Below are 20,530 nucleotides of genomic sequence, written 5' to 3' on the forward strand. Positions count from 1 at the left end.
CTGGGAAACTAATTAAATAGAATCCTAATTTTTGAAAATGGTTTGCAATAGAAAGTAGCAGGTAGTACAAGTATTAAATCACGCATATATACAGAATTACACTTCTTTGACATCAGCTGGGAAGAAGCCCAAATATATGGAGGCTATAATAAATAAATACTTGTTCTGAACATGGAATAACTTAGCCCCAGAGCATTTCTCCTTCGCTGGCATTTTAACAACTTCCCTTGTCATAACGCTTCAACCATGGCATAAATATTCCTTCCAAGAACCTTTCATGCTGCCCATGGGACCTATTACTTTAAAAGTCTCGGGGTATAATCTTTGGTTATATAGGAGGGGGAAATTCTAGTCATGAGTAGGGCAAGGAACACCTACGTTCAGACAATGTTATCTGAGCACAATAATTTGGTTTCATATTCTGCGCAATAATATTGCCCTTTTTATTATATGCATGCTGGCAGGGGACACAGTGACAAAAGAAGACAAAATAGCCTGGCCTTTTTCTTCATTAAACTCATCCCTTTCATTCTGCTCATTAAGTGTTCACTTCACTGACCCAGCAGAAAAGCTAATGACTGAAGGAGCTGCTATCAACCTGCCATTGGACTATCTGGCCGCTTGCTTTTACTTTCAGTCTCTTATTTTATAATCCTCAGCATTCCTCATCAGTGACCATTGGTAACCAATATGGCTATTAGAAATTTTAGATCAGCCAGATTCAGAAGCAGAACCACATCCAGAATCACATTGATAACACTCAAATAATGGAAATGGCAAGGTTTCAAAAAGGCATGTTTTACTGATTATATCGAGATTTCCGACTATGTAGACTGCAACAAATTCTGTATAGCCCTTAAAAAAAACATGGTGCTCCAGGCCACCTCCTCTGCCTCTAGAAGTTGTAGGAGGATCAGGAAAATAACACAATGTAATATAGGGCAACTATGGAGAGATGGTTTGGTATTGTTGTTAAGGGATCAGCTGGGAAACCAGGAATTCTAATTCTGCCTGAAGCACAAAATCAGCTGGGTGATCTTGGATCAGTCACTTTCTCTTAGCTGTAGGAAGGAGGCAAGGAAAAACTCCTCCTGAAATCTTGCTAAGAAAACTGCAGGGAGTTGTCCAGGCAGTCACCAGCATTCAATGCTGACTCAAAGGTGATTGTATAAGTGTATGTATACACCAGTAGTGGAATTCAAATTTTTTTACTACTGGTTCTGTGGGCATGGCTTGGTGGGTGTGGTGTGGCTTGGTGGTCATGGTGTGGCTTGGTGGCGTGACAGGATACTGTAAAATCCCCATTCCCCACCCCACCCCACTAACCTGCTTTCCAGCTCCATTCTCCTGTGCAGGGCAACAAAAGACCCAGCCAATCAGCTGAGACTCAGGAGGGAGAGAATAGATGGGGGCGGGGCCAGTCAGAGGTGGTATTCCAAACTACTCAAAATTTCCACTACCAGTTCTCCAGAACTGGTCAGAACCTGCTGAATACCACCTCTGGTATACACACAGACATCTCTCTCTCTGTGTGTGTGTGTGTAATATTTGTATGCATATAAATTAATGATGCTATACAACTTTAGCAAACTTATTTAATTCTATCATTACCACCCTTTGTAGAAAAGGTGCATTAAGGAGAGTCTCAGAAAAACAGCAACAAGAACGGAAACAGGCCGGACATTTTCAAAAATGCTAACAAATGCAGGAAATCCCGCACAATGAAAAACACTTGAGAAATGTGCTTTTTGTCACATACTCAGAAATCTCCCTTTATTTAGCTCTTTATAAATATACTACTGCTGAGAAATTTGAACAGCTTTTAATGTTATCTACGGCGAACATAGCAAAGAAATTCACCCGGGGAGCCCTCCTCCCCTGCTCACTTTAGGTTTCAGCAATAATAATTTCTAAGCAAGATGACATGAAGATTACCATGGGGTGAGGGAGGAGGCCGCAATTTGCTGAATGGCCTGACTCCCTGGAATAGAGCTGGGGAACTAAGCCCCATTATGACTTGCGGACTTCAACTCCCAGAATTCCTGTGCCAGCAGGACTTTCATGTGTGTTCTCATGACTTTTCTCATCCAATTTCCCACCTAAAAGGCATTAAAACTGTAAAAGTGGAGACTTTGGAGAGATGATGGAGAGACCCAAGGAAAACACAGTTGAAGTATAATGGGAAGTTATTCCTGGTGAAGTTGGATGGATGTTTGGTGGGTTCGAAGACTGGCACTATCTCAACCCAAGGTTCCTATATCGTCTTGTCATTTAGTGAATACTGTGGTCATTAAGTGAACCCATGTATTCCTATGGATGTCAATAGAGAAACCAGCAAAAAACCAATGTGGAGATATTGGATTCTTTGGAAGACAGTCAACATTATTCCCACTCCACCCTCGATCTTTAGTTCAAACTTTTTGTTATCCCTCAATTTAAATCCAGAATCAATGGGACGTTTAGAATGTGGGAACACAAAGTGTGACTGAAACCTAGTTACCCAATTCTGAGAATGTTCACACAAAATCTAAGCAGTCGTGAAGAATTAAACTCCACCCTCTTGTGCACGGAATCACCAAAACCCACCCCACAGAAGTTTGCATATCTTGTTCTCTAGAGGTGCTGAAGAGGGGTGAGACAAGGAAGCCCCCTTTATTACAAAACTCATTACTAAGTCATGCCTACTGCTGACCAATTGTTTAGTTACTAAATGTCTGGCTCTTCATGACCCCATAGCACACCAGGCTCATTTTTCACTGCCTTTTGGAGTTTGTCCAAATTCATGTTCATTGTGTCAATGACACTAACATCCTCTTTGCCTTCAATCTTTTCCAACATTAAGGTCTTTCCCAATGACTCCACTCTTCTCATTTGGTGGCCAAAATACTTGAGCTTCAGTTTCACTATCTGTCCTTCCAAAGGCTGATTTCCTTTAGAATTGACTTTTTTGATCATCTTGCAGTCCAAGGGACTCTTAAGTATCTTTTCCAGAACTACAATTCAAAAGCATCAATTCTTCAGGGCTCCACCTTCCCTGTGGTCCAAGTCTCACAACCATACATTACTACTGAGAAAACCAGTGTTCACTATACATATTTTGTTAACAAGGCTGTTTGTTTTTAATTTTATGGCTACAGTCACCATCTGCAGGGATCTTGGCACCCATGAAAATAAAATTGGTCACTATCATTTCTTTCCCTTCTAGTTGCAAGGAAGTGATGGGACAGGATGCCATGATCTTAGCTTTTTTAATGTTGAGTTTCAAGCCAATTTTTGCATTCTCCTTTCACTCTCATCAAGAGGCTCTTTAATTCCTCTTCCTTTTCTGTCATTAGATTGCTGACCAATGGGGAAAGACTAATGGCAATCAGTGGACATTCTTAAGAACCACTGACAAACTCTTTTGCAATATGATACAGGCTCTTTTTCTTTTGTACGTGTGTTGACAGTTGCAGGTTGATATTTTTTACAAGAATGGAGTCTGAATCTGTAAAATGTCCTTCTTTCCAAAATATGCCTGGTTTAGGAAACCACTAATCTTTATAATGGTTTTGACAACATGTGATCCATATTAGGGAGTCAAGAACCACATTTTTTTGAATTACTGGAAGCATGCTACTTGTATCATAACCCCATACCTCATCTGCAAAGCTGGTCACTAGCCCAAATTTATTTTCATGGGTGTGACTCACTTAACTGCCTTGCTTAGCAACTTCTTGACTACCTATAAAGGAATTAACTACAGAGGAATTATCAGTTCTACAGAGGAATTATTGAGTCTGTCATCTGCACCTCTATAACTGTCTGGTTTGGTTCTGCAACCCAACAAGACAGACACAGACTCCAGAGGATAATTAGGACTGCAGAAAAAAAACCAATTAATACTAATCTGCCTTCAATCGAGGACCTGTATGTGAAAATATTTACAGACCCCTCACATCCTGGGCATAAACTATTTCAACTCCTATCCTGAAAATGACACTATAGAGCACTGCACACCAGAACTAGACACAAGTTTCCCCCCCGAATGCAATCACTTTGCTAAACAATTCCCTCAACACTGTCCAACTATTACAAAGTCTGCATTACTATTACTATTAATCTTTTGATCACTCCTTATCACCCATCCCCTCCCACTTGTGACTGTATGACTGTAACTTTGTCGCTTGTATCCTTACAATTTATATTGACTGTTTCCTAGTATGATTTGATTGCTTATTGTACCCCATGACTATTAAGTGTTGTACAACATGATTCTTGACTCTTTGAATGAATGTATCTTTTTTTAATGTACACTGAAAGCACCTGCACCAAGAGAAATTCCTTGTGTCCAATCATACTTGGCCAATAAAGAATTCTATTCTATTCTAAAAAAAATGCCTTGTACTTGCAAAGAAACCTCTTCCAGAGATGGAATAGCTTTGAATTATCCATTGAAACCTAAAATAGTTTTCACGCTGCAATTTAAATCAGGGGTCTCCAACCTTGGCAACTTTAAGATTTGTGGACTTCAACTCCCAGAGTTGAAGTCTCAGCAAAGCTGGCTGAGGAATTCTGGGAGTTGAAGTCCACAAGTCTTAAACTTGGCTAAGTTTGGAGACCCCTGATTTAAAGGATATGCAGTAAATGGGTGTGTTCCATTAACAGAAAGTAAAAACATAAACATATGTTATAAATAAACCAATTATGTCTCCCATTCAAATAAAAAAAAATGCATGTGAAAGTCTGATGTAAATGCTCTTTGCATCCTAGCAAAAAGTGGGCAAACAGCACCCTCTGAAGTCTTAACACAAAAATGCAAAGCCAAAACAAAGGTAAAAAGCAGGCATACAGGTCTTCAGGATTTATCTTAATTGCATAATTCATATTGGGGCAGTATCAAGCTAAGATATAAGTCCGTTTTTTAATTCAGCAGCTCTTTAAGATAAAGCCAGAAAAGAAACCCCACTGAACTTTGTCGGATGCAAGAGGTACACACTTATGTAACTAAATCTATTTAAATATATCCTTGTGAATGTAATTATTTAAAAAATTTCTCTACAAAGTACCTACATGCATGAATCATTTACTTTGTTCCCACATTTGAACAAACAGCCAACATTTTTGCCATGGTTGAGTTAATCATACAGTAATTAAGCAAAGTTAGCCAAAGGCAAACTCAAAAAATTTTCAGATATTTTCAAAGTCGTAAATTATCTCTAAATCCTACCTTTTCTAAGGAAAAATGACTGTTTTAATTTCAAATCCCAGCCAGTCCTGGAATTCTGACTTGGAAGTACACACATTTTATAAATTGCTGAGAAGTATCACATTATGTGAGCTTTAACAATTTATGTAAATGTTGACAGATGAATCTTGACCTATACCTTAAGAGGGCTGAAATCTTATGAAGGAGAGCTAAATTTTCTAGAATACATTTAAATAACACCTACTTACAAACAAGATGGTAATTTTGAAAGCAATAAAGTTAATTGTGATCAGCGATCAGAGAAGGAAACTTTTCAGCTGTCTAACCTGATGTCAAAATTCTTCCAAAGGCAGGAAGCGTGGTGGAAATGTGCAGTAATATAAACTTTTTTTCTGAACCCGAGAAAACCCTCTTGAAGGAACGAAAACCCACCAGAAATGGTGCAGTACTTTCATCTGAAAAAGATCCCTGGATTTGCAAAGAATAAGACAGCCAACAGGCAAGAGAGGACAATTAGGTATTTGTGTCCTAGGAAGATCACAAATTTGATGTCTCTGGATAACTGAAAATTAAGTTGTGTTGCTGCGCAGGTTTTTGTATACTGTATTATTAAACCACTTCTACCCATCAAAAAGCAGGGTATAAAATTTAAATTGTATAAAGGGAAAGCTAATGATACTGTTGACTATCATACAGCTGCTTTAGAATTGTAGAAACTGAAGTTTGCTGCTTCACTAAGGATGCATTTAACTGCATTCAGTAAGGCTACATTTAACTCAGCCCAATGATTAGCTCATCCTCTAATCCAGGGGTTCCCCAACCCCTCCCCCCCAACCAACAGCAGGCTGGAGCATGCCAGAAACCAGGCCACGCAAACAAGGGAAGCCCCATCTGCAGGATGCAGGCAGCACATGAAACCATGCTCCTCCAGCCTGTGGAAAAACCTTTTCTCCACTGATCTCTGCTACCCACTGTCGGTGGCCGCTGCTATAACCCACTGATTGCATTGGATGCATGTATGTAAAAACAGGAGATCTTATTTTGTCAGCTTCCTTGTGAACATGAATGGCAATTAAGCTCCAATCCTCCTCATACCCAGAGGGCTGGTTACAGCAAAGCCTCAGCAATATTACCCAATGCAGCATCTCAGACCAGTGCAAAGAACGGGCACGCCATGTTCCTCCAGGAACACAAATAGCCCATACTTTGGGTATCTGCCATGCATGTTGCAGTCTGGCTCATACACATCAAGAGAAAAAAAATTCTCAAGGCATCTGGGGAGACTAACATCTGTCTGTAAGCTGCCCAGTCATTTATTAGATGGGCAGCTATATAAATTGGAATAAATATATCTTCCAACCTTGACTACCATTGATCTACATCAGGACACCATTCCAGCTTAATATGCAAATGCTGTCATTTCAACATTCCCTCCTGCAAAGTTCTCGGTTACTAGTTATGTTATGTTTTATCAGTTGTGTAACCAAGAGCTCATCTTATCAGAGATTCAGATGCTGAACTGGCACCAGATTCTAGCTCAACTTTCTTCAGCAGCTGAATGGATGACTGGGCCAATCATTCTCAGTCCAACCTATAACACTGGGGGGAAATGAGAGAAAGCACTATGTATGGTGTCTTGAGCTCTTGAATGAAAAAGATATCTAATAAATATAAGAAATGTGGGATCATAGCTTAAATATCAGCCTACTTTTACTCAATTGTTCCACGGTTGTTACTTGATGTCATACAGTAGGGATACTACAGTACAAACTGTCCTACCAAGACACATCCTTTGTTAACTATCCCAACAAACTACAGCCCCTGCTCATATGGAGCCAGTTATAAATGTATGAACCGAGAGCCTGCCTCAGCAGAGGAAAAAAAAACTGAAGTTTGTTCTCCATTAAAAACTTACACCATTTAATGTTGTTGTAGTGCAAATAAAGTATTTATTGAGTATCAACTCCATTTAATTCAAATTAATTTCCAGTCAGTCAACATGCTGCCCATTAGTATCACATGGCAGTTGAGAATCTGTTAAAAGAAAAAAAATGTTCAGAATGAGTTTAAGGTAGCAGAAATGAATAAAATCCCTAAACGCTTTCCACCAACAACTTAAGTGCCCAATTCCCATATGCATGGCTTGTTCTATCAGTTTGTTGAATTATCCACACCAGTTTGTTCACATATCAAGATAAAGTAAGGATAGTACTGTTGGAAGAAATATCCTTCTGGGTTCAGTTCCAAGTGGGGAAAAAGACACTGGAAACACGGAGGCTACTTGGAAAGATGGTTTAATGGTGGACAGCAGGACCACACGGCTTGAAGCTCCAAAGTGAAAAGGATGATCACATGCTTCAAGGTGAGAAGGTCAAGAAGGGCTGATATGCTGAGGGTGCCTGGGTTTTATAACCTTTGTTGGAATTTGAATTGGAACTTGTATTCTGATTGGTTGTCAGACCCCCATGGGGCCATGCAGGGGCAACTCTGTAGGCTGTCCTTGGTTGAGCCTTGCTGGATGATGATGCACTGAAAGGGCTTTGGGCAATTTGCCATAGTTTTACCTGGAGATCTTTGTTATGCAAAGTATTCTGCCCCAGGCCTTAACAGCCCACCCATTAACAAAGGTGGAGGTGAGCTTCTACTTCTGAGGTGAGTTTCTGCTTCTGAGTTTCTACTCTTTTTAGAGGAAATATTCTGCCTTTTTAATATTTCCCAGGATATTTCATTTTTCTAGGAGAGGGGTGGGTGCTAACTTCCTACAGTACATGATAGTATAGCTCAATGTCAGCCCAGGTTATGTGTGGTGCTAGAGTTGATTATGGACCACTAAAAGCACCATTATCTGTATCAAATGAGATATGGTAGCCCATCATACATACAGTGGATACTTTAAAGATACAATGTATACTGTTCCGAAGTAATTCTACAGAAAAGGTAGGAACCCACACATTTGTATGCTAAGTAAAACAAACCTTTCTGGACTAGCAATCCCAGAAAATTGTAATGCAGCTTCTTTCATCACCAGTGCTTCAAAAGCCAAGTACCACTCCTCCTGAAAAATAGTAAGCCACATGAATGAAGATTTACATCTGGCTTCTGGCTTCAAATATAAAATGTACAACATTAAGACTTGAACATCAGTGGAATCAGGCTATTTGGCTAGAATACACGCTTGATCAGCAGAGTCGATATGATGGGGAAAAAAGGAATAGTCATCATGTACCACTGAGCTAAATGTTTTGCAGTCCCCTTTGTCTTAAGAGTATATACTTGACTTCCAAGCACACTTGATAGGAGACAATCACATAGAATAACTATTATCTTTTCATCCTTTCAATTACATAGTCGGATTAAGTTCTATGGCAGTTTTTAAAACTACACAAACCTGGCAACTGCAGCCAAGCTCCTAGATCAAAGTAGCACAATTTTATAATTGAAGTTATTCTACATGCAACACTGCATCACAGTTTAGCATATGAGCCCCAGGCTCATTAACTTTACTTTTTCTTCTGAGTAAATGAAAGCTTTGTTTGAATGCCCAACAGTTCCTACCAGGTGCAAGCTTACACAAATGCTAAGCAGTTTAAATCATGACTGGGAAACTTCCCAGTACTGCCCATACCGACTGTAGCTAATGAGTAAAAGCCTAACATCTGGAATACATCACATTGCCAAACAATGGGCAGTTCAAACAAGCCACAACCAAACCATGGCTTGTATCTTTTTCCATTCACTGATACAGTTCTCAGCAGAGAACTAAGGAAATGTTGAATAATGATGCATTTTCAGTCAATTTACAACAAATGTGTGCACCTTAGTCAGCTTTATGAACCAATTTTATCAACTAGAATTTCCAAGTTCTTTCCACCCACATTTTGTCAAAGTGCATTCATCCAACTTGAAGCTTTTAATATCTGTCATTCTTTAAACACCCCCCCCCCCCAAAAAGTAACGTAGCCTTTCCAAAACCTTTAAAACAAGGTTGACCAAATAATTCATATATTGCACATTTTAGAGTCTTTATCTGTGAAGTTGTGTTCTCCCAGGAGGGTCCTGGGAAAGGCAGCATTTGCTCCTCCAGGGTATTCTATGGTACAGTCTTTATATAGGGAAATGCAAAGCATTCAATTCCAAAGAACTCCAAAATGCTATTTCCTCTAGGAGCAGGTCAACATCACCATTCTAGTTTGAAAGTTGTTCTAAAACTAAATTGTCTTGAAAATCACCAATCAGAACAGCATTGCCCAGGAGGGAAATGTAACATTTTAGAGTCCTTCTGAATGTTCCAGTATCCTGAAACAGGATACTGAGATTACTTTTAATAAGTACATAATAACTTAAGACATTCTTACCCCTATATTTACTGGATGCACTTGAAACAAACAGCTCAATTTTTCTTAGGTTTACACGACTCCTCTTTTTCATCCATCTAGTGCAAGAATTCTGTTATTTCTTCATTGATTCTTTTGAATCCTAAAATGGCACAGAAGACCCATTAGTTACATTATAGGCTGGTCTGCCTGGAGTAGAATAAACAGGTACACCCCAGCTGATGTATCAGACAAAGGACTGGCTAATACAGTAAGATCAACAGTATCGCTCTGATGGGGAAAAAAGCTTCAGTCATCATACACATCAGCTCTAAAGGCACATTAGAGAAGGGAATACCATAACTGTAATTTCCTTGTCTCAAAGCTTCCCCCCTATTTGCTAATCTAGCCTTCACAAAGAAATGAAATGTAAGGAACAATTTACAGGTAGCTTAAATTATTTTTAATTAAAATAGTTATCTACCAATGCATTCTATTTTCCAGATTGCTTTTGAAAAGAATTCCTATGGAAATTTCAGCAACCCAAAATGTAAAAATTAACGTTATCTCTAAAGTACTTGGCAGTGCATGCCTCCATGCCATCCACCTACTGAATGGTTTGGAGCCGTTCTTCACATCAGTGTTTCACAACGGTGGCAACTTTAAGATGCATGGACTTCAATTCTCAAAAATTCCTCAGCCAGCTTATCAAGACTGCAGGGCCAAGTATAGGCAGTGGCCAGGAGTCAACAATTCCTATGTGGATCATTCGCCCTTCACTGGTATAAGATGGTAACATGTTTCTTCATCCAACTAAAAATAATAAGCACCAGAAACTCACATGTCCCTTTCTTCAAAAAATGTTCGCCACAGAACCCATAATGGCAGTTTAGGTGATTCCACATCTTTCAACTTGGAGAGTTTTGCAAGAGCTTTCACCATGCATCCTTCACTGAATTCTTTTCTTGCCTGAAACAGGAAGAGATCCAAGACAGAAGCATTATTCCACATCCTAGCGAAAGCAAAGTGTTATCAATTCCCAGCCAGCCCCCTTCTTCCTCCCCCCACGGTACAATTGGTGCAGTCAGACAAGTTCTGGCTAATAGCAAAGAATTCAACATTTCCGCTCTGATGGGGAAAAAAGTCTCAAGTCATCACGAGCACCAAATTAAACCTTCAAGCGCTTAAGATCGCAGGCCTGGGAAGAAGAGGACCGTGAAAGAACGAGGCAGGGGGGAAGACTCCTGAATCCATTTTGCATAATCTTAAAGTAAAGCAAACCGGGATAATTTAGGGAGAAAAAAAAGAAAAGGGGAGAGGAGAAATCGGTGAGGCAATCTAAAATCTCGCGAACAACGAACAACGTGGCAGATGGCGGCGGATTGCCAAGCTCCACGAACGACTCACCTACTCAGCCTTGAAGCATCCCAAAAAAAGAACGCGTGCGTCCGTGTCGCGTCTTTATATATACACTAGAGCAGCTTGGTGCGCATGTCTGTCCCAAAGCATTTTGGGAAATGTAGTTTTTCAAAGGCCCTGGTGTATGGTTAATACTTCCGTGCTTTTGTTTGAGAGGTAGCCGGTTGTTATGGGAGGGGACAAATCCCACTTGAAGGATTTAAATTTTAGAGCAGCGCTTTCGCTTTCCAACTTTGGTTTGTAGATGCCCATATTGCGTTATACTGCGTGGTTTAATCATGCTGAAATACAGCATTGGTGTGAATCGTTGGAATGGCAAGGGTCAAACACGGTTTTAGATAAAACGCGGCAAATACGTAAGGATTTGTTCTGCCTGAAAGCTCAGTCGCGTTCGTTTACTCAAGAATATTTCTCGAAGTTCAATAGAAAACATACCTTTAGTAAGGAACACAGACTTTATGGGATAGCGTATCGTTTATTGTTAGGGTTATCCTATTGTTTTTGCACAGTCAAAAAGAGAAAGAGTAGAGAAATAGAGAAAGTCATTAAATTAATTCAAGGGCAATAGGTTTAATGGGCTGTGAGTCCAGTATAAATCTTGTTTACTTGTCAGAGCAATCACAATCCTGCTACTGTATACCAAAGTACTCATAAAAATTAAAATCTTATATAATACATAAGCATTTTTCTTTAAAAAAAAAAAAAAAACCCAAACACTGCTCGTGTGAAGTTCTTTATTCTGTTCTACATTTTAAGAAAGGTAATGAAAACTAGCACTTCCTGAAGTCCCCAGAAAGTTGAATGGGAAACACTCAAAGGAGCAGGGTAGGAAGCAGCATGCTTTGAAATGAATGATTAAAGCAGCGTTTCTTAACTCTGCGGTTGGCTGGGGAATTCTGGGAGTTGGAGTTTGCCCGTTAAAGTTGCTGAGATTTGAGAAACACTGGATTAAAATGTTGGACCAGGATGGGAGACCCAGATTGTAGTCCATCCTTAGCAACAGATCTTCGCTTAGAAGATCCTGCAAGGCATTGTACGAGGTGTTTATCAATTTAAAAAAGGGGTCTTAGGGTTATTGTGCTAGCAAATCTGTGATTGAATTTCATGAAGCTCTTAACCATGAACTGAGAAAAAGTTCATGAGCCAGAAAAATCAGTGATGCTGGGACTCAAGTCTTTATTAAAGGCAGAATGCTTCATGGTTATGGAAGCAAGTAATAATGCTACGCTTTCATATTTGCAGATCCCAACCAATATAGATTGTACTGTCCTCCCAATAGGGCATGGGTGCCAAATTCATTGCGTCATGTTACCGTTACGTGACATTTCACATTTTTTCCCTTCATGGAGCTGGGGTGGGCGTGGCCTCCATGAGATGCATCTGGCCCGTGGGCCGCCAGTTTAACATCCCTGCAATAGGGGCATCTTCCAGACTTGTATCTTACTTAACTAGAGACATGGAAGTATAGTTGAAGATCTCATCTGTAGCAAAGATCCAAAGCATTAATCCAATATCCAGCATAGTAGTGAATAAATTGAGGGACTAAAAGGAGACTCAAATTCAAGTCTACCCTCACGAATGGTGGTACTGGATGATTTTGAGCCTTTATCAGCCTAACCTTTTCACAGGATTATTTTTGTGGATAGATGTTTGGAACATGGACAGCTATGGATAGTAAGTAAGTAAGTAAAGTAAGTAAGTTAGTAAGTAAGTTAGTAAGTAAGGAAGTAAGTAAGTAAGAAAGTAAGTAAGGAAGGAAGGAAGGAAGGAAGGAAGTCTTAGCACGGATTCAGATAAACTAACTCAACCATTGCATCCATTTTGCTTGGAAAGGGTTTGAGAAAAGCAAAGTAATTACAAATGTGGTGTCTAGTCTTTCAACTCTTTATTCAATCTCTGTGAATAAAAGGATGGCATCGAACAATGATACACCAACTTATTGTACTTAATTTGTATTGCTCCCACTGATTTCTACCTGAACTGTTTAATACTCCCAGGGGAATGTGCTGTTATTAGCATGATTTATGGCAGGGCTTCTCTACTTTACGGTAACTCACAGGTTCAACAGATTATATTGTTATTGTAGTTAGTCATAGTTTCCAGCTGGGCCAGTGTTGCAAAATATTAACCTAAAATTTAATTGAAGACAACAGACTTCATTTGGAAGGGGGAGGTGGTCTGAACAGAAAGGATTTATGTAGATTAAGGCCTATGAAGTTGTTTTTTTCTTCAGGGAACATTGCACAGTTCCAGTATCAGTGGGCAGAATGGAGTCACCTTATTAATTGTATTTAATTTTAACAAAAACATGTAACTTTTAGTTTTTGTCCTGGCTTCAGCCATTGTTTGGCATGCTGCTTCTTGCCCATCCCCAAAGTTGTGTACCCCTAGTCTTAGTGTTGATCAAGATGATCCCAAATAAATAACAATCTCAGGGCTTCCACTCGGTTCACATTTTGGAAGGACATTCCTGTTTACCTCTGTAAGAGAATTACTTTTAGGAAAGTTTGTGTGTGTGTGTATAATGTGTGTGCATGTGTGTATATATATATATATAAAAGCCATGCTGAGTATTTACAAAGACACACACACACACACACATTTTGAGTAAATTGTTTAATGACTTCCCAATCAGTTATGAATTTATTAGTCTTAAATTTTCACTCATTATATTATTCAAACCTGCTGCAGTTAAAAACGAAAGTACTATGAAATTGCTGTTTAATAAAAAACAATTTCCCCTGTTTTTTAGTATTTACCATTTATTGGACAAACACTACGTTTTACTTACATTCCATGGGGAGAAAAAATTCCAGCGTAAACAATGAACTGAAGCAGTACTTAACTTGCAATGCTATCGTGCTTTACCTGGACCATATGCAAAAACTTTATTGCCCACATTACTGTGGGCAATAAACACAACATCAAAAGCAACACAGTTTATATATAAACATAGGTAATTTTTTTCAGCCCTACATGGATATGTAATTAAACAGTATAAAGCACTCAGGAAAATCAATCTGCAGCTTTATATGCACTACATTGAGATCATATCCTGTATTGTACTGAGTTGGTGTGCCTTTATATACAGACACACACACACTTTTTTTAAAAACAAAGATTAGCGACCATTTAAGCTTCTGTTGCATTCAGGTTTCCCTCCCTCTTCCCTACCCATCAAAAATATTCTAAAATCAAAGTGATCAAATAAAGTTTAAAATTCTAAAATGTATAATTATTTCTTCAATTGAGATTTAGGCGAGGTTCACCTTACTCTTTGAAAATCAAATGGTAGGCACACCTTTTCCAGTGAAATTATTAAAAATCATTAAAAAAAAAAAACTTAACACATACATGGATATGATCTTCCCAAGTTAGTTCATAGATAAGTGTGTCAGACAATCAAGTTTCTAAACTGTGCTATAGTTCTAGGTACAATTAAGAAACTTTTAAATGAAAAATTTATAGTGTCATTCAAAACAATGCAATGAAACTAAAAATTTTATCACTGTTTGAAAAGCAACGGTTATGATTTAGACACTACAGTGGGTTGTAACAACTGTAGCACTCTAAAACAGTTAGGTTACATTATTAGGAAGCATTTGATTTTCTCTGGTGCTTTCAGGTTTGGGTCCAGTCAAGCCTGTTTAGGCAGTGGTGTCCAGTGTTTGTCCCAAAGTGTTTGAGCTAGCCGGTTTGAGGAGAGGGTCACTTTCCATTTCTTGCTTCACGCATCTGGGGTGGGGGGAAAAAAACAATACCTCTTTTTAGAAGAGAGCCCTGTTTTGAATTATAGAAGATTCAGTTCTTCAAGTTCATAGTAAGACCCACCTTTTCTCTCAGACAGCAAATTACTGCTATATGTTTGTCCATTTGCTTTAAGTGCACTGCCAACAACATAATTAAGTAACATCCGATAAGCAAAACCTATTCCAATGAAGCAATATAATCTACTTCATCCAAAGCTAAATGACAAGAGCAAAACCTTCAGAGAAAAATGAATGGCAGAATATTTTGCTATAATCCAAAGTATGACCTCAGCAGTGACATTGTTTTAATTGGTGGGTTGTATGCTTTGTTCAATGAGCTGGGTGGCCATGTAAATTGCTTTAATTGAATAAATAATGCTGATGTACAAAAATAGGGACCACTTTGGTGGGAAGGTAACAGCGTTCCATGCGCCTTCGGTGTTTAGTCATGCCGGCCACATGACCACGGAGACGTCTTCAGACAGTAGTGGCTCTTCAGCTTTGCAACAGAGATGAGCACCGCCCCCTAGAGCCGGAAACGACTAGCATGTATGTGTGAGGGGAACCTTTACCTTTACAATTTGGGACATAGATTTATTTATTTTTAATATTTACATAGCCTCCCATCTTTCAACTTACTCAGGGTGGCTTCCAATCAAAGTTAAAACATATAAAACTATATTAAAGCTATAAAATTAAACAGATACACATTTCTCATATCCAACCTCCATTATTTTGACTCTTCACATAAATACATTAAGGCAAATATTGATACAAAAATATTCCTAAAATAGTAAATAAAAATCAACAGTCCAGGTATTGCAGGATTATGGGAAATATTTTTCACTCACACAGACATTGGTCCATTTCCTGTTCTTGGCATCTCTGTACTTTGTTGGTCCAACTCAGACAGCAACTTTAAGATGTTTAATGCAGCCTGGAATAGGGAATTTTTAATTATAACTAATTAAAATTAGTTATATAAGAAGAGCAACTATTACTATATTTGATTAGAATTTTCTTAGACAATGATACTGGATTTGTTGGGAATGCAAATAAAAATAGTTCCTCTGAAGATACAGAATTAACACATCCTTAAATTTTCCCACTGAAAGTTGGAAAGTATATTCTTGTAGAAAAATCTATTTTAGTTTAAACTGTCCAATACTAACTTTTCTCCTTTGTTAGAAACAGGATAAATAAATGCAAGTGACAACTGTTCTTTACTAACACAGTGTGAAAAGGGGAGGTATTGTACAAGAAGTACTTATGGTACTCTTACCATATCATGGCAAGATTCAACATCTTTTCCAATTCCATGACTGATCAGTGGTGGCTGAGAGGAACAATTTATAAGAGACACAAATTCATTCTTGTTGTTTTTGGGGAAATCTTTGTACTCCACCTACAAAGGAAAAATGATTATTTTCAATTGAGTGTCCCTGATTTTTTCCCCAGCAGAAATTCAAGAAATTCAGGCATATTAAGTACTGTCATACTGAAAAGTAACAGCTGGGTTTTCTTTTAAACAAAAATCTATATTCAAATACAGTGCCAAAAAGTCGGGGTGGGGTGGGGTGAGATGTTTAATTAATAACAACTAATAAGACATTGCAGGAGGAGATGTGTGTTATGGTGGCAAAATAATCAGTACTCATAGTAACAAGAAGCACACAATTTAAAAAAATTAAGAAATCTGGTGAGTTCTCATGCAAAATCCCAGTCAAAATTGAGCTACCTCAACAGGTTTGATCCATGTAAAAAGTATGTTTTAAATTTTTTAAATCTTAATAGGTCAATATGGAAGTTGTATGAGTTTTATAGCAACCATGGTGCTAGACTGCCAGCCTACCAGACATGGTGCTAGACTGCTCAACCTTACAGCTGAGAATCTCAAATAACTGGTAGTGATGTTATTAAAGACCCAGTCTACAAGCTGTTACGATGTGGATAAAAGTATGAGTTTTATAATTCTATCTTTCTACTAAAGGTTTGTACCACATTAGGAGCACCCTAACAATGAAATCTTGCCCTGTAATCTTATCAAGATTAGCAAGAGCTGATTGGGAAAACTAATTCAAGATATAAATAGAAAAAATCAAGAATCTATCAACTAACAAGTCTCCTTGGAAAAGTTTTATGAAAGACCTTGCTACAATAATCTTAATTATAGATGGAGGCTGATCAACTGCAATGCTGACAAATGAGTTGGTAAAGAGATAGAGCAAAATAAGCAAAATAAAATATAACAAGATAAAGTAGCACAGGAATAGCCTCCACAGTCATCTATGCCAGGGGTCTCCAAACTTGGCAACTTTAAGCCTGGAGGACTTCAACTCCAGGCTTAAAGTTGCCAAGGTTGGAGACCCCTGATCGAGATTATAGGCCGAGATGACTCAGAAAAACTTCACAAACAGAGGTTGACCTAAACCCTCTTCCAAAACAGTTTGTTGCAAAATGAGTTGTTCAACTACCAAGCCCAACCCTACAGAGACGTATTGAAATAATCCACTTTTAGTTTACCTGGATTCCCTGAACACCAGAAAGGTAATTCAACTGTTCAGAGGGTCTCGTGAGAGGCCCGTGGGGAACATGGCCCAAGGAACTGTTTTTTAAAATGGTTTCAGCAGTAGGAGAAGTGCCACCATATAATAGCTCTCTTGCAATCATGGCTGTCACTGTAGCCTTGGCAGGATTGGGGGCTGCTCTACTGAACTCTTTGGTGTGATGTCCTTGATTGACTCCTACAGCCTGTGCAACCTCAGGGACCATGGGAAGAATGCCAGCAGGAAGCTGCTGATGGCTGAGATAAGGCATCCTAAACTCATCCTCTTTATTACCTAATAAAGAGACAGAATACAAGAGTGGAGATTTAACAGGCAAATTTGCTTACCTGAAAATTGGCAGATCATTGAATATAAAGTCTGAAAAGATGTTGGAAATCAAATCCATTTTTCCCCAAACAAGAGTGAATAGTTCAGGCCTAATATCACTTTGAACGATTTTTAATGCTGGTCAAAAGACTAGAAGAAACTTACAAAATTAAGGAAAATGCATTTTCAGCATACAATGCAAGTAATCTGTCAAGTCCCCATTTTAAAAATCAGATTGTACAGAATTCAATTTTTAAATTTATAATGGATTCCCTATTAATTCAGTATATTCTTCAAAAAAACACCTTGATTTAAAATGAACCTGAATGCAGATTCATTTTTCATACTTTAAAGTTATGCTTTATGACCCACTTGGGGAGGGGGAGCAATTTTATAGCTTGTCCATATGTATTGTAGTTTGAGACTGAATTATTAACTGGAAAACCATCAAAAATGTTTGAGAAACTGCCTATTTCTGATTAATATCTACTTAACTATCTGATCTCTGCATTTATGTCATTGAGAACATTTATCTTTCACTGTTGCCAATAATCTGTTTCTATTTGAGATTATCTTTTTCTTAATTGTTGCAGAGCAAATAGTATGACAAACTATATAAACACATATACAAGTAATTCTAATGTATCTTCATCAAATCATAAGCATCTACTTAATAGCCAATGTACTACCTCTTATTTTTCAAAACAATAACATTTATATTTATCTTCTTAAATTCATGTTTTCAAATTTATAGTATTTATAGAATGTATTTACATTTTGCTTTAAATTGTTTTATATCAGCAATTTACTATAAGTCTTTATTTCTTTATTTTAATCATAGACTCGATATAATTATTGTAGAAGGAAAACAAAATTAAGGTCACTTACTACTAGATGTTTCTTCAGACCCAGGTTCAAAAAAAGTTACTTTTCTTCCATCACCTGGCTTTTTTACTGGCGTCTAACAGAAAATATATTCAGATTTATTATTGTATTAACTTGAATGCAGAAGATGAGACTATAAGTCAAAATAACAATCTTCCTGTCTTGTTTTAATATGCCTTTACAACTCAGCCTGGTCATTTCACATTTGCTTTCCCACTATTGTGAATACCTATGAAAGTTGTAATTACAACCTTCTTCTGCAAAAATATTGTTTGGAGATAGATAGATAGATAAATAGATAGATAGATAGATAGATAGATAGATAGATAGATAGATAGATAGATGATAGATAGATAGATAGATATAGATATAGATATAGATATAGATATAGATATAGATATAGATAGATATATAGATATAGAGATATATAGATATAGATATATATTCTTTCTTAGTAGTCTTAATTTTTTTTATGGAAAGCACCCATAATTAGCTGGAGTTGAGTGTTCATTAAATCTAGGTATTACTTCATAAATAATGATATCAATCAATCTTTTCTTACCTTTTCTTCTGTCTTTAGTGCTGGCTTTGGGGGCTGTGGCTGGGGGACTTTAAATCCTAAGAGTTCCAGCATGTTTTCAGCTGCATTGCGTTTGGCTACTTTCTTGTTAGTTCCCATTCCTTCAGCTGTGTGCATGCCAACTTTCACCTAGAATTACAGAAAAAACAAAGTTTTTTTTCATTTCGTTTTGATTTTGCACTTTTGAATTAGTATTGATTCCTGGCAACACAGAAGAGGTTTCTTTCTAGGTCTGAAAGAGACTGGCCCAAAGTTCCCCAGTTGGCTTCAGTGCTTAAAGCAGAACTAGAACTCAAGTTACTTCACTCCCAGTTCAGTTTCTTAATCACCATGCCAACTGGTCTTGTATCTTTTGATAAAAAACAGAAGCACAGATGATCGTTAGCAACATATTCATGTAAATATAGTCTGACAGAAGACCCATGTCAAATGAAAAGATAAATTAGCCCACTCACTGCCTTCATCTCATCTGCTGCAGGACAAATACACAGACAAATCCATGTTATGATCCCCCTTAGAGATTTTTTGTAACGCTGCAAATTCTAGATTCTTAAAATCTCTATACTGTTCTATACTATCCCTATAAGTATGGATACCAAGTAGGTAAGTTAATTAGGACTGGATTAGGGACTTCTGTCCTCACTGTGAGTTGTGCTGCGGGGGCGGGGGATGCCAATCTCATTGTTCACATGTACTGAAATACATTATACAGTACATTACAGTACATTGTTCACATGTACTGTAATAAAGATAACAACAATAACAACAACAACAATAATAATAAAAAGTATTCTCTACTGGCAATATTAACCAGACTTGACCTTCCTTAATTCTGAGTCCAGACAAGGTCAGCTGGATGCTAGCACAGAAAAATGAACTAGAATATTAATATTTAACATATGAATTCAATAAATGAATTTGTTAGAATTAATTTATGCAAAAAAAAAAAAAAAGAGTGCCAAATTGTTCAAACCTGCATAACGAACTCCCGGCGCCTTGGCAATCCACGCTCTGTGATGAGCATATACTCTGGCTCTTTCTCTTTCTTTGCTTGTTGTATTTGAGCCAGTCGGCTAATAGGATTCATACCCTGGCCGTATTCAGGACTCGTCTGCAATTTGGACAGAAAAAGCTGACATCAGCTAACAGCTGTTAAGAAAAATTGTAACACAGCGCACTCACATTACACACTCTTAAGGATCATGGGTGTACATTTTTATTCTTGATTTTATAGACCGTGGTAATTTGAAAGCACCAAGTAAATGTACTTAGCACATCATGTTTATGACCGACTTCTGCATAAGGCTAAACATGCAGGCCAAACAAGAACAAGAAATGCCTACTTAGCAAGCCTTCATTGAAACAGAGTTAGAGAACTTGGTTTACAGAAGGCAGTAAGCACGTATAACAAATCAAGTTATATAGGAGTGGCACAATGACAACTGAGAGTTACAATATTCAATATACAGCAACTGAGAGTTACAATATTCAATAATGCAAGCCAAGGTCCCTTTGCTTCACCT

The 20,530-nt window shown here is 37.9% G+C and overlaps 1 protein-coding gene, 1 long non-coding RNA gene and 3 other non-coding genes across 16 annotated transcripts in view; all 5 read right to left on the bottom strand.

The window, feature by feature from the left end:
- Positions 1 to 7,091: 7,091 nt before the first annotated feature.
- LOC113410428 (uncharacterized) lies at positions 7,092 to 10,740 on the bottom strand. Its single transcript, XR_015748446.1, has 5 exons — positions 10,716 to 10,740; positions 10,343 to 10,470; positions 9,544 to 9,664; positions 8,164 to 8,240; positions 7,092 to 7,222 (listed from the first exon to the last, which is right to left on the bottom strand). It is a non-coding gene; the product is annotated as an uncharacterized LOC113410428 (long non-coding RNA).
- Positions 8,329 to 8,420, bottom strand: LOC113410508 (small nucleolar SNORD12/SNORD106). The gene has a single exon (XR_003370672.1). It is a non-coding gene; the product is annotated as a small nucleolar SNORD12/SNORD106 (small nucleolar RNA).
- On the bottom strand, positions 9,740 to 9,831 carry LOC113410512 (small nucleolar SNORD12/SNORD106). The gene has a single exon (XR_003370675.1). It is a non-coding gene; the product is annotated as a small nucleolar SNORD12/SNORD106 (small nucleolar RNA).
- LOC113410507 (small nucleolar SNORD12/SNORD106) lies at positions 10,576 to 10,669 on the bottom strand. Its single transcript, XR_003370671.1, has one exon. It is a non-coding gene; the product is annotated as a small nucleolar SNORD12/SNORD106 (small nucleolar RNA).
- Positions 10,741 to 11,375: 635 nt separating the features above from the next.
- STAU1 (staufen double-stranded RNA binding protein 1) overlaps positions 11,376 to 20,530 on the bottom strand; it is a 44,803-nt gene continuing 35,648 nt past the window's right edge. For 8 of the 12 annotated variants that reach the window (XM_026664997.2, XM_026664996.2, XM_026664994.2 and 5 more), the window contains 7 exons: positions 19,981 to 20,118; positions 18,990 to 19,136; positions 18,431 to 18,503; positions 17,193 to 17,509; positions 15,952 to 16,074; positions 15,521 to 15,606; positions 11,376 to 14,655 (listed from right to left, as the gene is read on the bottom strand). In XM_026664997.2, coding sequence (XP_026520782.1) covers positions 14,568 to 14,655; positions 15,521 to 15,606; positions 15,952 to 16,074; positions 17,193 to 17,509; positions 18,431 to 18,503; positions 18,990 to 19,136; positions 19,981 to 20,118 — 972 coding nt within the window. In that variant the 3' untranslated portion in view covers positions 11,376 to 14,567. Of the gene's footprint in view, positions 14,656 to 14,751; positions 14,808 to 15,520; positions 15,607 to 15,951; positions 16,075 to 17,192; positions 17,510 to 18,430; positions 18,504 to 18,989; positions 19,137 to 19,980; positions 20,119 to 20,530 lie in introns of all 12 variants that reach the window. The other 4 variants (XM_087959296.1, XM_087959294.1, XM_087959292.1 and 1 more) reach the window with 1 other exon arrangement.

This window comes from Notechis scutatus, chromosome 3, assembly GCF_049901735.1.
Source record: "Notechis scutatus isolate UNSWTSFEM ecotype Mainland chromosome 3, rNotScu1.2, whole genome shotgun sequence".
NCBI classification, from domain to species: Eukaryota; Metazoa; Chordata; class Lepidosauria; order Squamata; family Elapidae; genus Notechis; species Notechis scutatus.